The 17,090-nt window shown below is 35.5% G+C and overlaps 4 protein-coding genes across 4 annotated transcripts; all 4 read right to left on the reverse strand.

Moving 5' to 3' along the window:
- Positions 1–1,629: 1,629 nt before the first annotated feature.
- On the reverse strand, positions 1,630–2,310 carry LOC107437924 (uncharacterized). The gene has a single exon (XM_016050070.1). The coding sequence runs from the start codon at positions 2,308–2,310 to the stop codon at positions 1,630–1,632; it is 681 nt and encodes a 226-aa protein (XP_015905556.1).
- Positions 2,311–2,524: 214 nt separating this feature from the next.
- LOC122270180 (uncharacterized) lies at positions 2,525–5,818 on the reverse strand. The gene has a single exon (XM_043046628.1). The coding sequence runs from the start codon at positions 5,816–5,818 to the stop codon at positions 2,525–2,527; it is 3,294 nt and encodes a 1,097-aa protein (XP_042902562.1).
- A 524-nt stretch (positions 5,819–6,342) lies between these two features.
- LOC122270183 (uncharacterized) lies at positions 6,343–6,813 on the reverse strand. Its single transcript, XM_043046632.1, has one exon. The coding sequence runs from the start codon at positions 6,811–6,813 to the stop codon at positions 6,343–6,345; it is 471 nt and encodes a 156-aa protein (XP_042902566.1).
- A 136-nt stretch (positions 6,814–6,949) lies between these two features.
- LOC122270186 (uncharacterized) lies at positions 6,950–9,547 on the reverse strand. The gene is made up of 2 exons (XM_043046646.2): positions 8,642–9,547; positions 6,950–8,491 (listed from the first exon to the last, which is right to left on the reverse strand). The coding sequence occupies exons 1-2, from the start codon at positions 9,545–9,547 to the stop codon at positions 6,950–6,952; spliced, it is 2,448 nt and encodes an 815-aa protein (XP_042902580.2).
- Positions 9,548–17,090: the final 7,543 nt, after the last annotated feature.

The raw sequence follows: 17,090 nt of genomic DNA on the forward strand, positions 1-17,090 counted from the left end.
GGAAAGGGGCATGATCATAGGCGCCCACCGATTTGGTCATTCCATACGTGCCATCTCCGACAAGTTTCAGGTACCACAGTCAACAGTTGGTGACGTCGTGTTGAAATGGGAACGAGAGGGAGTGATAAAACCGCAGTCCCGACCCGGCAAGCCCAAAATAATGTCCGACAGGGATCGACGATCTCTTCGACGTGTAGTGAAGGCAAACCGACAAATGTCGTTGGACACTGTCGCTACCAACTTCCGGGCTGCATCTGGCAGTGTTGCCAGTGCACGTACCATTCGTCGGGAGCTGATTGCACAAGGATTCCATGGACGAGCAGCAGCACATAAGCCAAACATCTCTCCATCAAACGCCAGCCACCGATTTCAGTGGTGCAGAGCACGTCGCCAGTGGACAGTAGAGCAATGGAAAAGCGTTATGTGGAGTGATGAGTCACGCTACATGTTGTGGCACTCTGATGGCCGAGTGTGGATTTGGCGAATGCCCGGAAAATGGTACCTACCCGAATGCATTGTCCCCATTGTGAAGTTTGGCGGTGGAGGAATTATGGTTTGGTCCTTTTTCTCATGGTTTGGCCTTGGAGCCTTGGTGTTAGTGCGTGGAACCCTGAACGCAGAAGGGTATAGAGACATCCTGGACAATTCAGCGCTTCCCACCCTGTTGCAACAGTTCGGTAATGGCCCGTTTGTGCTTCAACACGATAACGCTGCCATTCATAAAGCACATGCCATCACGGACTGGTTTGATGAAATGGAGGTGCAAGAGCTTGACTGGCTATCCCAAAGTCCTGACATCAATCCAATTGAGCATCTCTGGGATGAGTTGGAGCGCCGGTTGAGGGCCAGACCACAATGCCCCAAAACCACCACTCAAATCTTCGCCATGTTACAGGAGGAATGGCGGGCAATACCTGCCGCCGTGTACCAACACCTAGTGGATAGCCTTCCTAGAAGGGTTAAAGCTGTGATTTGGGCGCGTGGCGGCCCTACGCCCTACTGACTTGATACTAGCACCTCATGTATCCGAAATGAGGGGTGTCCGGTCATTAATGGCCAGATAGTGTAGGTAAACATTTAACATTCAGTCATTGGCAAGCGTCTTTTATCCAGCCATTGTTTAGACAACTATCATTCAGTCATTGGCATATATCTCTTATCATTGCATTGGCTAATATATCTCCTGGCGTTGGCAAATATTTGCACTCTCGGCACTTGCAAATACATTTTATCCAGTTCTTGACGAACACATCTTTTTCAGTCATTAATTATTAAATATTTCTCATTCAACCACTAGCAAACATTACCCAGCCATTGGCATTCCAGTTTTTCAGTTGGTTTTTCAACCATTTGTAAGCCCAGTCATTAACATCAATCCAGAATTGGAATCGTTTATCCTGATTTTGGTCCAGCAGTGAACTGATTGTAAGGTACGATTCCCAGTAGAACACGGAATTCAAGCATCCCTAACTAAGGTCAGTAAGAGCGTGGGTGACCACTTTGATCAGGTTTGTTGAGAGTAAATTAGATTGAATGTCACGTAGAAAAAACTGAAAACTTAACTTTTATTTACATCAAAAAGAATATAAAAACAAGAAAGATGTTGCCAGCACAGGAAACTTAAACTATCTAACTAATCTCGAACTCAACCTCAACATCCTCCCCACCCTGGTAGACCTCGAGGGGGATGACCAGAGCTACCGGACGGGTTATATTAAGACCATTAACAATCAGCTCACAGGATCTAATTTTTCCATCTCGTCCTTCATGCAAGTTCACCACTCTAGCTTTCTTCCATATGTGCCGTGGTCGGACATCCTCTTGTAGGAGTACAATATCACCAATTCGGATGTTAATGATATTGTCCTGATTACGAACTTGATGAAATGACCGCAATTGAAGCAAATATTCATTGGACCATTTTTTCCAAAAGTAGTCGAGTAAGTCTTGCTGCTTCTTGTAGATCTTTCTTTGCTTTGTGTTATTATTTGGGCTGGATGGAATGGCCGTTAGTTTTCGTCCTGTCAAGAAATGGCTTGGTGTTAAGGCTGTGGAACTGTTATCTTCTCCATCTTCGTATATTAATGGTCGGCTGTTCAGAGCGGCTTCTATTCCAATGAGGGCCGTGGACAGACCTTCCTCGTCAAGAAGTGCTCGTCCGAGTACCTTTCGTAGACATCGCTTGACAATTCCTATCAGGCTTTTCCACCAGCCTCCCCACCAAGTCGCTCGTGGGGCGATAAATTTCCAAGTTATGCCATTTTGGGCATAATATTGTTGAATATTAGCCGATGACAGAGCTCTTGCCATAACAGAATCAAGTCCTTATTTGCTGCATGAAAAGTGGTAGCATTGTCGGTATAGATTGTGTGTGGGAGTCCTCTGCGGCCAACAAAACGTTGTAGTGCCAAAAGAAATTTGTCTGTGGTAATATCCGACACAAGTTTAATGTGTAATGCACGTGTTGTTGCACAAGTAAATAGTGTTATGTAGGCTGTGTCTCTTGATTTCAAACATCGAATGTTCACAGGTCTAGCAAAATCAATTCCTGTGGTAGTAAATGGAGCAGAAGGTACAATACTCTTTCAGGAGGTAAAGAAGCTTCGATTTGTTTTCCGTATTTTGCTTTGGACAGCTTGCAAGGCAAGCATTTGTGAATAACTTGCTTTATAGCTTGACGTCCTCTTAAAATCCAGAAGGTTGAACGTAACTCGGACAGGATTATACGCACACCTAAATGGTGAAGTCGTATGTGGGTATGCTGGATCAATAGGTGGACAAAATAGTGTTTACCATCGAGCAATAAAGGGTGTCGAGTATCAGATGAAATGTTTGAAAATTGTAGCCTTCCTCCAAGGCGCAAATAATTATCTTCGAGAAAGGGATTGAAACAGGAAATTTTGGATTTTTTCGGCAGGGGACGTTCAGCTTTTAAGGTATTTATTTCAGCTGAGAAACATTGATTCTGTACAGTTTGTATCCAATAGTTTTTAGCTTTCTCTATTTCATTACAATTCAGTTCATGAGTTATGTGTTGCTGACTCTTACAGTTGTATACAAAACGTAGAATCCAGGCAGTCACATGAAGAAGTTTCGTGTAAGAACTATATCGAGATATTTCTATGATGGTTTCTGCAGTTGCAACGTAGGAGGATTGAAATTTGGTTTTTCGTGATTCAGCTTCAACTAAAGAGTGTGTACGTGTAGACAAAACTTTGATAGGCCAAGTTTCTGGATCATGTTTTAGCCATTTAGGGCCGTGCCACCAAGATTCTAAAATCGATAACTGTGATGGAAAGGTACCACGAGTAAGATGATCCGCAGGGTTATCTGTACCGGGACAGTGGCGCCATTGTGCTGAAGTAGTGTTTTGAAGGATTTCTGTTGTTCTGTTGCAGACAAATGTTTTCCACTGGTTAGGATTTCCCTTTATCCAACTTAAAGCTACAGTAGAATCGCTCCATAGTATGGCAGTGTGGGAATTCATGTTCGTTTCCCTGCAAAAGTATCGGAGTAGGCGAGCTCCTAGTAGTGCAGCTAACAATTCAAGTCTCGGAAGGGTGACCCTTTTGATTGGGGCTAGTTTATTTCGACTGCAAATGAGATGGATCTCTGTAGAAATATCATCTGCGTGACGAGCGTATAAGCAAGCACCATATGCACGTTCCGAAGCGTCGCAAAACACATGTATGGTAGCGTCGGAATTTTCCGAAAAGCCAATCCATCTTGAGATGCATATTTCATTCAGATAGTGTAATTCATTTATCCACTTGTGCCACTGCTGTGCTACAGATGGAGGTAATAGTTCATCCCACTGAATACCACTAAACCATGTATCTTGAAACAATATCTTCACAACAACTATAACTAGAGCAAACAGGCCTAGAGGATCGTAAAACTTTGACATCAGCTTCAGTAGTAAGCGTTTTGTTACTGGTTCTTTGCATGCTTGAACAATTTTTGTCAGCACATCAATTTGAAAAACATCACTGTTAGTATCCCATTTAACACCCAAGACCTGCGTAATATCCTTAAACGAGACGTTTTCTTGTTTCCACATATCTTTCAAAATCTTAGAATTTGTAGTCCATTTGTCTAATGGTAGGCTAATAAGTGATGTAAGTTGCTGCAGTTCTTGGTAAAGAATCAGAGCTCCAGTATCCGTAGATGTTCTCGTTACAAAATCATCCACATAGATGTTATTCTCAACGTGTCTAGTTGCTGTAGGATATGCTTGTTTGTGTTTTGTAGCCAATTCACGAAGAGAAGCTGCTAATAAAAATGGACTAGAGACGAGTCCAAATGGAAGACGTGCGAATCGGTAAGTTACAATGTTATCTTCAGTGCAGAGTTTCCCATCAGGAGTATATGTAGTATTGTACCAAATAAATCGTGTTGCATCTCTGTCTTCTTCTGCTAGAATCAGCTGCAGAAATGCTTGTCGCCCATCACTAGTGATTGCTATTTTAGAAAGTCGAAATCTCAACAATGTGGCTAAGATATCAGGAAGAAGATTTGGTCCTACTTCAAGAGCGTCGTTCAAAGATGGGTGACCTGGAGAATGCGAAGATGCATCAAAAACTATACGCCACTTAGTTTCTCCATTTGTGATTTTCTTTACAGCGTGATGGGGCAAGTAAAATAAGCGTTCCTCATTATGTGTTTTTGAGACAACTTCAACGTGTTTTTTATCAATGTAATCTTGCATGTGCTCAATATATTTTACTTTGAATTCTGAATTTGCACGCAGTTTCCTTGTTAAAGATTTAAAACGCTGAATTGCGACCCCATAATTGTTCGACGAAAGTTGAACTTCTGGTTTCCAAGGCAATTTTACAACTCTTCTACCATCGATGATTTCAAAAGATTGATGAAAGTTCGTCAAGAGTTCTGAGTTGTGAGGACTTATTTTTTCTTGTGTTGGTTGTATGCCAATGCTCTCTAAGTTCCAGAAATTTCGTACCACATTGTCTAATTCCTGAGTTGAAGTATACACATCAACATTATGAACCGTTGAAATGAAGGAAACTGTCGCGTGTGATCGAGTTCCACTAAGTACCCAACCAAAACTTGATGGGACCAATGCCAGGGACTCCGACAACCTGACTGGAGCTTCAGAATTCATAACAATCCAGTAGAAATCTGCACCGATTAAAATCTCAATTGACAAATTCGACAATGAATCATCTGGATCAGCAAGTTTCATTCGCTTGTTTTTAGCAAGGAGTGAAACATCCGTTGATGAAGGTAGGTGTGATGCATATTTGTTGGAGCTTTCAAATGCAGTAACATTAACTTTAGATTCGTCCCAGATACTTGATAACTGAAATTTGACTTGCCTTCGCATATGGCCAACATTAGCTGGGGATTCAAAGGCTTGAATGTCCAAATGGCTGGCTGAAATTACTGGAAGTTTTAAAGTATCCACAAGTTTAGAAGAAACGAAACTAGATTGACTTCCACCATCCAAAAAACAACGTGCCAGTTTTGTAATGCCATTAGGCCCAGTTATGAAAACTCGTGCAGTTTGCAAATGAGCGAAACTGGAAGACGATATCTCAATTTTGTTTGTAGATGTAGCCACAGGCTGCTCATTGGTTAGAGGTTTGCATATTGATGTATGGTGTTTTCTCCTGCATTTGGAACAGCTAAATTTATCTCTACGGGGGCAATTTTTTGTGGTATGTCCTCGGTTAGTGCACAAAAAACATCTATTACTAGTCTTCAATTTCTGTATGAGCACGTCTATGTCCGTTACAACATTGCACTGTTGAGGCCAATGTCCGACAGTTTCACAGAAAGGACAAAAGGGTGACATTATTTTACTTTTGGTAACTGATTTAGAATTCACATTAAAATTTTCTAAGGAGGATTTAATTGGATAGTCTGGAGCTAGTGAACCTTTAATATTACTTGCAGTAATTGCTCCCTCGACCTCTTCGGATAAAAATTTCACTAATTTTGAAATATCGCTTTCAGTAAAATTTTCACGTTTGGCATGTACAATCCAATTTCAACAGATTTCATGCGGAAAAGCACGAAGTATTTTAGGAGCCAAAATTCTTCCGTATGATTGAGTTTTTTCCCCTAACGCATCTAAAGCCTGTATCCTTCAATTACAATCAATATATAACTCATTTATTGCTGCTGGAGAGTGACTTTTGACAGGTTTTAGGTTTTCTAAATAATCCAGATGAGCCTGTATTATTTTATCTTTATCGCCATATTTCGATTTCAAAATATCCTTTGTTGTGGCATATGTTTCTGCAGTTATATTAATTCCATCAACTATACGTTTTGCTTCTCCATCTAAATATCCCAGCAAAAAAACATGCTTGTCAATCAGCGATCGTTTTTGTCGATACAGTTTTCAAAACGCTCCCAAAAACTATGGAATTCTTCAATTTCGCCGTAAAACGTATTTATTTTTATTGTAGGCAACTTTACTGTAACATTTGAAGGCGAAGCCGAGAAATTATTTATATTGGCAGCTGTTGGCGATGTTTCAGAAATTGAATTCGTGTCCCGATTCGCTGTTCTTTTGAAATTAAATAACGCCAAATGAGCATATTCTGTGTATCTTTCGCATTCTATTATGTCTTCCTGATATTCTTCATCATTTAAAAAATTATGTACTTCATCATCAGCCAAGGTCAATTCTTTAATTTTATCTTGTAAACGTTCAATGTTGTATTCCTTTTCAGTTTGTGTACTAGCAGCATCGTTTAATTTCGTCGTTAGTTTCGTAATGGCGATACGTAGCGTTGTTCGTTTGCGTTTAAATATTACAAGTTTTTCACTACCGGTAGCCATTCCAATTCAGATTTTTGACGAAAGTAATTATAAAAGGTTCAGTATGACTTACCGAGTTATTTCGGCACCAAATGTTGGATTTTGTTGAGAGCAAATCAGACTGAAAGTCACGTAGAACAAACTGAAAACTTAACTTTTANTATGCTTGTTTGTGTTTTGTAGCCAATTCACGAAGAGAAGCTGCTAATAAAAATGGACTAGAGACGAGTCCAAATGGAAGACGTGTGAATCGATAGGTTACAATTTTATCTTCAGTGCAGAGTTTCCCATCAGGAGTATATGTAGTATTGTACCAAATAAATCGTGTTGCATCTCTGTCTTCTTCTGCTAGAATCAGCTGCAGAAATGCTTGTCGCCCATCACTAGTGATTGCTATTTTAGAAAGTCGAAATCTCAACAATGTGGCTAAGATATCGGGAAGAAGATTTGGTCCTACTTCAAGAGCGTCGTTCAAAGATGGGTGACCTGGAGAATGTGAAGATGCATCAAAAACTATACGCCACTTAGTTTCTCCATTTGTGATTTTCTTTACAGCGTGATGGGGCAAGTAATATAAACCTTCCTCATTATGTGTTTCTGAGACAACTTCAACGTGTTTTTTATCAATGTAATCTTGCATGTGCTCAATATATTTTTCTTTGAATTCTGAATTTGCATGCATTTTCCTTGTTAAAGATTTAAATCGTTGAATTGCGACTTCATAATTGTTCGACGAAAGTTGAACTTCTGGTTTCCAAGGCAATTTTACAACTCTTCTACCATCGATGATTTCAAAAGATTGATGAAAGTTCGTTAAGAGTTCAGAGTTGTGAGGACTTATTTTTTCTTGTGTTGGTTGTATGCCAATGCTCTCTAAGTTCCAGAAATTTCGTACCACATTGTCTAATTCCTGAGTTGAAGTATCCACATCAACATTATGAACCGTTGAAATGAAGGAAACTGTTGCGTGTGATCGAGTTCCACTAAGTACCCAACCAAAACTTGATGGGACCAAGGCCAGAGAATCCGACAACCTGACTGGAGCTTCAGAATTCATAACAATCCAGTAGTAATCTGCACCGATTAAAATCTCAATTGGTAAGTTCGACAATGAATCATCTGGATCAGCAAGTTTCATTCGCTTGTTTTTAGCAAAGAGTGAAACATCCGTTGATGAAGGTAGGTGTGATGCATATTTGTTGGAGCTTTCAAATGCAGTAACATTAACTTTAGATTTGTCCCAGATACTTGATAACTGAAATTTGACTTGTCTTCGCATGTAGCCAACATTAGCTGGGGATTCAAAGGCTTGAATGTCCAAATGTCTGGTTGAAATTACTGGAAGTTTTAAAGTATCCACAAGATTAGAAGAAACGAAACTAGATTGACTTCCACCATCCAAAAGACAACGTGTCAGTTTTGTAATGCCAGTGGGCCCAGTTATGAAAACTCGTGCAGTTTGCAAATGAACGAAACTGGAAGGCGATACATCAATTTTGTTTGTAGATGTAGCCACAGGCTGCTCATTGGTTAGAGGTTTGCATATTGATGTATGGTGTTTTCTCTTGCATTTGGAACGGAAAAATTTTTCTCTACGGGTGCAATTTTTTTTGGTATGTCCTCGGTTAGTGCACAAAAAACATCTATTAATAGTCTTCAATTTCTGTATGCGCACGTCTATGTCCAATACAACATTGCACTGTTGAGGTTAATGTCCGACAGTTTCACAGAAGGGACAAAAGGGTGACATTATTTTACTTTTGGTAACTGATTTAGAATTCACATTAAAATTTTCTAAGGAAGATTTAATAGGATAGTCTGGAGCTAGTGAACATTTAATATTACTTACAGTAATTGATCCCTCGACCTCTTCTGATAAAAATTTCATTAATTTTGAAATATCGCTTTCAGCAAAATTTTCACGTTTGGCATGTACAATCCAATTACGACAGATTTCATGAGGAAAAGCACGAAGTATTTTAGGAGCCAAAATTCTTCCGTATGCTTGAGTTTTTTCTCCTAAAGCATCTAAAGCCTGTATTCTTCGATTACAATCAATATATAACTCATTTATTGCTGCTGGAGACTGATTTTTGACAGGTTTTAGGTTTTCTAAATAATCGAGATGAGCCTGTATTATTTTATCTTTATCGCCATATTTCGATTTCAAAATATCCTTTGCTGTTGCATATGTTTCTACAGTTATATTAATTCCATCAACAATTCGTTTTGCTTCTCCATCTAAATATCCCCGCAAAAAAACATGCTTGTCAATCAGCGATAAACTTTCGTTTTTGTCGATACAGTTTTCAAAACGCTCCCAAAAACTATGGAATTCTTCAATTTCGCCGCCGTTAAACGTATTTATTTTTATTGTAGGCAACTTTACTATAACATTTGAAGGCGAAGCTGAAAAATTATTTATATTGGCAGCTGTTGGCAATGTTTCAGAAATTAAATTCGTATTCCGATTCGCTGTTCTTTTGAAATTAAATAACGCCAAATGAGCATATTCTGTGTATCTTTCGCATTCTATTATGTCTTCCTGATATTCTTCATTATTTAAAAAATAATGTATTTCATCGTCTGCCAAGGTTAATTCTTTAATTTTATATTGTAAACGTTCAATATTGTATTCCTTTTCAGTTTGTGTACTAGCAGCATCGTTCAATTTCTTCGTTAGTTTCGTAATGGTGGTACGTAGCGTTGTTCGTTTGCGTTTAAATATTACAAGTTTTTCACTACCAGTTGCCATTCCAATTCAGATTTATGACGAAAGTAATTAAAACAAGTTCAGTATGACTTACCGAGTTATTTCGACTCTGTTGAGAGTAAATTAGACTAAAAGTCACATAGAACAAACTGAAAACTTAACTTTTATTTACATCAAAATGAATATAAAAAACAAGAAGATGTTGCCAGCACAGAAAACTCAAACTATCTAACTAATCTCGAACTCAAACCTCAANCATTCCAATTCAGATTTATGACGAAAGTAATTAAAACAAGTTCAGTATGACTTACTAAGTTATTTCGGCACCATATGTTGGACTCTGTTGAGAGTAAATTAGACTGAAAGTCACATAGAACAAACTGAAAACTTAACTTTTATTTACATCAAAATGAATGTAAAAAACAAGAAGATGTTGCCAGCACAGAAAACTCAAACTATCTAACTAATCTCGAACTCAAACCTCAACAATTTTGTTAGCCCACATCTTAGCAGCGAAGTCAAGCATCACTGGCTGCGGTCAGTGTGCGGGTGGGTGACCACTTGGATCAGTCAGCGTAGGGACTGAGGGTGTGAGGTATGGGTCCTCGTTAAACTGTTCTACCGAAGTGAGGGTGCCATCCCCTCTGCAAAGGATCAAAATTGGGATGGAATGTCTTCGGATCATCCTCGGGGATGCTTAACAGACCGTCGCCAATAGCCCATTATGCAGCTCTAGTGTGACGTAAATGAACTACAACAACATTCACATGACGTCATTATTATTTAATAATAATTCTTCTATCAATATTTTAAATATTTCTTTCAGAAAATTAAACTACAATAAAAAATCTAAAATCTAAAAGAAAGATACAAAAAAATTCATGGTTTTTACAAATTTAAGAAATGTTCCTACTTACTATGGTTTGATCCTTCTATTTTAAATGCTCCTATCAAATTCTGAATTTCTAAATGCGTATTTTACATGAATTTTTATTTTGATGAAAAGGGGACAAAAAATTTTGTCGGTGCAGTGTTAGGAATTATTTTGTACTCTACTGAGCATTTTAATTTCAAAACATTTGAATTCTTCACAAAATCGTTCAAACATAACAAAAAGACAAGAAAAGAATTTATCCACTCTTCTGTTATGAAAATCGATGAAACTTTTCAGTTTTTTTCTTTCTTTTTTTTCTTCTTCCGAATGGCACCATCTCAACAATTTGGAGCGGTCTCCAAGAGCTCTGTGTCAGGGAACTGACCCATTCTATCCTAACGGGTATCTGAAAGAATGTTAACTACAATATTTATCTCAACTGAACTACAACAGAGTAAGGCTTAGCCTCAAAAATTGATAATAATACAATTCCGAACACAAACGTTACTAAGCGCTGAATGCAAGGAAATCAAAAGATGCCACCTAGCAAGTCTAACGTCAAAGTAAAAGGGATATTAAAAAAATTATTCGGCAATAAGTTCACAAGGGATACGGGACTCTCATTTATTTAAAAAGTAAGCCCACCTTGAGAAGAAAAGCTTTAAAAAATCAATGTTTAAAAGCAAATAAATAATGTACCGCAATTTACATGACTCTCTTTCGCGTCTGTGCTGTGATGAGATGAAATTGCATTCAAAATTTCGACCATTTTCCTTTATATTTTCGACCACTTCCTGTTAAAAATCGTAATAATTCTGTAACTTTCTGAAAGAAAATTTATATTCTCTGAAACTATAGAAAAAAAGAAAAGAGATTTTTTCTGATAACAAATAAAATCTGTACCCTATGATACAGATGGTTGCCAAGAAGCTCCCAGATTCGAATCCCGCATCGGAACGTCTGATCTTAACGATAGAAAAAAATATGAATTCTACGATGATTCTTTTCAAACGTGATTTCAGCTGAAAAATCGCGCAAAAAAGAAATAGTTAATCTAAACTATTACACCCATCGAAATTAGTCGGAAAAACAGATGGAACATTTATTAAAATTCTTAAAAACTCTCTATTTTGTATAATAAATATTTTGCAATTATTGCCCCTTCTTTTGTTTACAGAAACGATTGAAATGTCAAAAATACACATTAATTGTAACATATGAAAAAGTGTTACAACAATTTGTTAATGTAGTAGATGAGATTTGAAACTTTCAGAATTACAAAAAGACTCCAAGTAAGTTGCTATTGCTTAAATCTTAAAGTTTAAAGCAATATTATTTTTATTAAGTTCAACTTAAATGTCATTTTGTGAAAAATGGAGTAAAATTCAAATTTAGAATCAAACCCAAGTAACACGAATATTGGAAATTTTTCAAAAAATTATTCATTCCAGCATCTTTTTCGGTCCATTATACCTTATTAGAATTTTCATTCTAAAATTACAGTCAATTAACCGTACTTATCCATTGAATGAACCATAAAGTTTACTGTAAAGAACATTTTTTACCTTTACGGTTTTGAAATCGTTGACAACTAGTATGCTTAAAAAACCATGAATACAAAACTGTACGGTTTTTTAACGATTTACAATTATCAGGGTTACAAAACCGCAGAAAGGAAATTTAACTGCACATTGGAGCTAGACTTTTCGTTTGGTTATGGGCATTTGAGTTAAGTTGTGGTTGAGTAGTGTTTTATCAAATGAACCGTGGGATGTGGTTTAATTAGTTTATCTGATTGTTCACCTATCCTAAGATACTTAAAATACTAGACTTTTTTTGTGTTAAGCAGCTTTATAGTGCTGTCATCTATGCGTAAATGAGATTACCGCATTCTAATAGTCCAGGGTCACAAATTGGAGACAAAGGAAACTTTTCTTGAGTTGATGGGAATGGAGAAAATATTGTGGTTTCAACGCTAGGACTCGAACCAGCGTTCTGCGTCGGTCATCAGGTTGACAGATTAGCTCTCTCGGTTATAATATGAGCCCAGTTGTAAGGAACTAAGTGACTTCATTAGATGAGCCTAGTTGGAACGATAAAATTCAGGTTGTTTAACCTTATTAGGTAAAAGCCGTTAATAAACCATTTTTCTCACTGTTAATAGGTTGAATACCATCTTATTTATGATTATTCAAGAGTTTTGTTGAATATAGTAAAAAGAGAACACAAATAAAATTGTTATTTAGCTATTTTTTCGGAGAAATTTCCGTCCGCGTATAGCGCCAATAGTCAGACATTTTTGAAATATCGTATAAAAGTCGTGAAGTAATATTCAAAGGAAATCTTCTATAATATTCTTGTAATATTGGAAAAATTTCCAAGATAATATTGCCCAACTTCTTTTGAAAATATTATATAGCGCATATAAAATCAAACATCTTAAAATATCACGCGAATTTCATTTTAATGCCTCTATCACACGAGAGAAAAATAAGTGCAACCGTAAGTGTAACTGCAAGTGTAAGTGAAACTCTAAGCGCAATTCCTCCGTTCGGAGTTGCCGAAAGGGTTGCTTAATTGCCTGAACGGTTGCATGTAATTGGGTTGCCATATTTTGTTATTTATCTTTACTTTTGGCTCATATTTAATTTTATCATATAATTCTATTATATCATAGTTTCTCAACGATGTTCGTAAAGATGCTGTAGAATATTGATTGATTTTGATTTANTTTTCCTCATCGGAATTGTCTACAAAGGGTATTATATTAAATAACCCTTTTGTTCATTAAGAAAATTCTTATAAAAATCATAGATTGTTAAGCCAAAAGTTTTTTGAGTGCGCATACATTAGAACAAAAGCTTTCAACAGCACAGCGTCAGACTTCAAGAATTTAACGATATTATTAAAGAGTCCAAATGTTTTTGTTTTTTTTTAACAATATTTTCTCTTTTTCAGTAAACATATGAGTTATGACCTGTTTCAGTTTCAGCTATTTGACACCAAGTATAAGATAATATTCTAAAAACTTCTAAAGTTGCAACAAAAATACTGAAACCACTCAATGAGAACAGAAAATAACACACCATAATCTTCATTGGAATTGTCTACAAGCTTAGGTATTTTATTAAATGTATTTTATTTAAAGTTTCGTCTTTAAATATGTTTTTCTCAATTCACATTTTTTTCTCCATCTGGCACATAAAATCACTCGACTTGTAATAAACCTATGAGTGTAAAACTGGGTAATTGGTTTGAGTATGGTATGTTGCTTAAATTCTATCTAGTACTTAAATATTGGTAAATATTTCATAGTCCAAAATATTTTTTTTTAAAAAATCCGAAAATGAAAGTTTTATTTTAGTTTAAAAAAGGCTTTTTATATTTCGTTTTCTTTGAGCTAGCATGGTTTTAGAAAAAGTTATTAAAAGTTGTTTTAAGTCATTAACCTGAAATTTATGAATTTTATCGTACGTGCGAGACGTCATAGAATAATTTTTTCTTTAAACCTTTAGTTCTAACGAAAATTATATTATAAAAGTTCCTTGCAATATTTCACTAAAGTAATTGCATTTAAAAAAAATGTATGTGCTTATGCTAAACCCCTGCAGAAAAAGGTCAGAATCCTAAGTTAAATTTTTGAACAGAAGTAATAGATAGTCGCAAAAAAATGTACAGTGCACAAAAAAAAACAATTAACCACACTAATTAACTTTTGATTTCATGATCGGATTTTCATGTTCTAGGATTCAATTGTTAAGGTTATAGGGGGTTACCTCAAATATACTAATTAATCAGCTGCAGACGCTGTTTTAAGTTACAAAATCAGCCACAAAAACTTACTTTCTCTAAATAAATATACCTATTTTCGAAGGATTCAAATTACTGACCCTCAAAATATAGGTGGTAATTGCAATCTGAGAAATATGGTTCTAATAGTTGGGTCTAGAGAGTGAACCAAAGTTTGAACCCCTTAATACTAATTTTACTTTTTGCGTATATCGCTACAGCTCGAGAACTTTTTAAGTGAATTGAAACATTTTTTCGCAATATTATTAAATTCGTTTATCCAAAAATAATTCCAAGCAAAAATTTGCTTTTAGTAAATATTTATTATTTTATTTAATAATTGTCGAAAAAATTTTTGAATTGAAAGGGATACAATTTTTTACCTCCTTTTAAAGAATGTAATTTAACACTGCAAAGTTCAAAAATTGAGCGAAATCGGTTCAATAGTACTTGAAAAATATACTTTTTAAACTATGCCAATTAATTGGCGAGATCATCCCACGAACCTTTAAGATTGTGTCCTAAAACGTGAAGATCCGATCATTAAATGAAAAGTTATTCAAGGTGGTTCATTTTTTATTGTGTGCCCTGTACATTTTATTTTTTAATATATCCGTCGTTGAACCAATTTTTTGGGTTTACGACAACTCATGTTCAACTTGTCATTTTTTATCCAATCCAAAAGTCGAGGGAACTCCTGGATCCAGTATTGGGAGAAGTTTACCTTCGTAGAGGACTTTTTGATGTAACTAACCCACATTTGCGTTACATGGTGAGGAAAACCACGAACCCTTCCCATGGTTAGCCCGACGGCAAGGGGACCTATGATCCGTCTACCACCGAGGATATTTTATGTCAGCACTGTTGTCTGTGCTATCCGGAATTCGTATCGGCTAGCAATCCATGGATGCTTCCTCGATGAATTGAAAGCCACACACATCCCTTCGAACGAGAGTGAACAAGATTTATCACACTAAAAATCTGCAAAGGCAGCAGAAAAACAGTAAATGATGATTAACAATACAATAATAATCAAGGCACTGCAGCACTACAATATGCGTTTCTTTCATTCAATGGAATTAGATTGGGAAGGTTTATGACGTGTAAAGGTAATTCATCATCTTTATATAGATCTCTGAACTGAAACAAGATCTTCAAAATGATTGTCTTCATACTGTGAAAAAATAAATATTTTTTACTTTCCTCAATAATAATAAAAAAACAACTAAATCCTTATTAAAATTAAAAGTATTTTAAAACTACAAATAATAATTTAATGCTACAAATAATTATTAATGAATGGATTTCTTTTATTTTTAAATGCAATTTCAAGAAACTGAATTTTCAGTTTCAATTAATCTTTATTAAAATCACTTAATGTAAAAAAAAGGCTCAATAACTTTCATGATTAAAACTCTTATCGATCCGAAAATTAAGATTAACTAATTCCTATTAATAAATATCAAATAGAATAAATTTATCTACTTTGTCTCTTTTCTCTTTGTATGGAATGGCAATAAGTTTAAATTAAGCCTAATGATATCCCAAAATTAGATATACATAAAATTTGTTTAAATATTTTATAAAAAAATATTTCATTTTAATAATGTCTCCTCTTTTTATGAATATTACTATGTTTTCCGCTATATTTTTAAATTGTATAGTACATATATATACGATGTTGAACTAAACTGCTCGACATAGAAACTGTCAGATGATCATTATTTAGTTATGCACAATATATCATTCCTGAAAAGTCGTAGATGTACTACCCTTTTTTTTATTTAATTTTTTTTCTTTTAAGAAAAAATCAAATCACCCGGTTTTGCGTCTCTAGTGGGGTAAAATCGAGTATACAGGTTAACTCGATGAAAAATTTAAAAATACTAGAATTTCAGCAAAAAAGTATACATTTTATATGACAATTTAGAAAAATTATGAATGTAATTTACATGTGATGTAGTCAAGGCCGTACTTAAGGGGAAGGGTGAGTGAGAAACGGGGCCCGGGATGCGACTTTACACATTGTCGACTCCCGGGCACTTCTTTGGCACCGTATTTTGAAATTCGCCAATCTTACATTCGCCAAGTCGGCTTTCAAATTTTCTCGCGAAAATCTTCGAATATTAATTCGCGCATGTTTCACTTGCGACATACGATTTAAAAAACGCATGAGTGAACATGAAGTGTGAATAATTTTAGCTGCTTTAAAAGTTTTTGTGTATTATCACTCTCTTTTTATTCGGACTTCCTGAAACACATATTTATTTCTTACTTTTTTATTTCCTTTTTAGGATAAAGTTTTGTTGTGGGTGTAGGATATATGAGTAGGGTATAGCTTTTTAATTACTTTTATAAATTTATTGCAAATATTTTATGGTGTCTTTGCCAAGTATGTGGACGCAATATTCAATAATGCAGCAGGGTTTTGTACCTTATTGTTTAATTTTTAAAACCTTTAATTTAAGTAACTACACAATTTATGAGTTTGAAGCATTTTTATATACGTGTAATGAAGAGGAGATTGTTGCTGTCAGCTTTATGCATGAATTTATTCTTTTTTACTTTTCTGACATTGATATCTATGATTAAATTTAATGTCATGATTCCCATTTGCAGTGCTAATAATATTTGCGTCCAAACAATTGTACTTAGATTTGACACTTTTTTGTAAATGTTATGTCCCAAACGATAAATTCCTTCATACGTATTAGCCAACTCCACAGCTTTGGTAGCCAGGACTTAAAAATTTGTAGCAGTTAAAGTATATTTATGAGGTGAACACAATTTTGATTAAAGAAAACTTTTTATGATTTGTAAAATAAAAATATAATGTAAACAGTAAGCATCAACTTTGACATTCTCATATCATAACTGTATAACAATTTAAGGACAATCTGTTTATTTATTTCTGATTCATTA

This window comes from Parasteatoda tepidariorum, chromosome 4 (assembly GCF_043381705.1).
Source record: "Parasteatoda tepidariorum isolate YZ-2023 chromosome 4, CAS_Ptep_4.0, whole genome shotgun sequence".
Lineage (NCBI taxonomy): Eukaryota > Metazoa > Arthropoda > Arachnida > Araneae > Theridiidae > Parasteatoda > Parasteatoda tepidariorum.

Bases quoted from the DNA above. Each gene is read 5' to 3' on its own strand.
- LOC107437924 (XM_016050070.1), bottom strand. From the start codon at position 2,310: ATGGCAAGAGCTCTGTCATCGGCTAATATTCAACAATATTATGCCCAA.
- LOC122270180 (XM_043046628.1), bottom strand. From the start codon at position 5,818: ATGTCACCCTTTTGTCCTTTCTGTGAAACTGTCGGACATTGGCCTCAA.
- LOC122270183 (XM_043046632.1), bottom strand. From the start codon at position 6,813: ATGGCTACCGGTAGTGAAAAACTTGTAATATTTAAACGCAAACGAACA.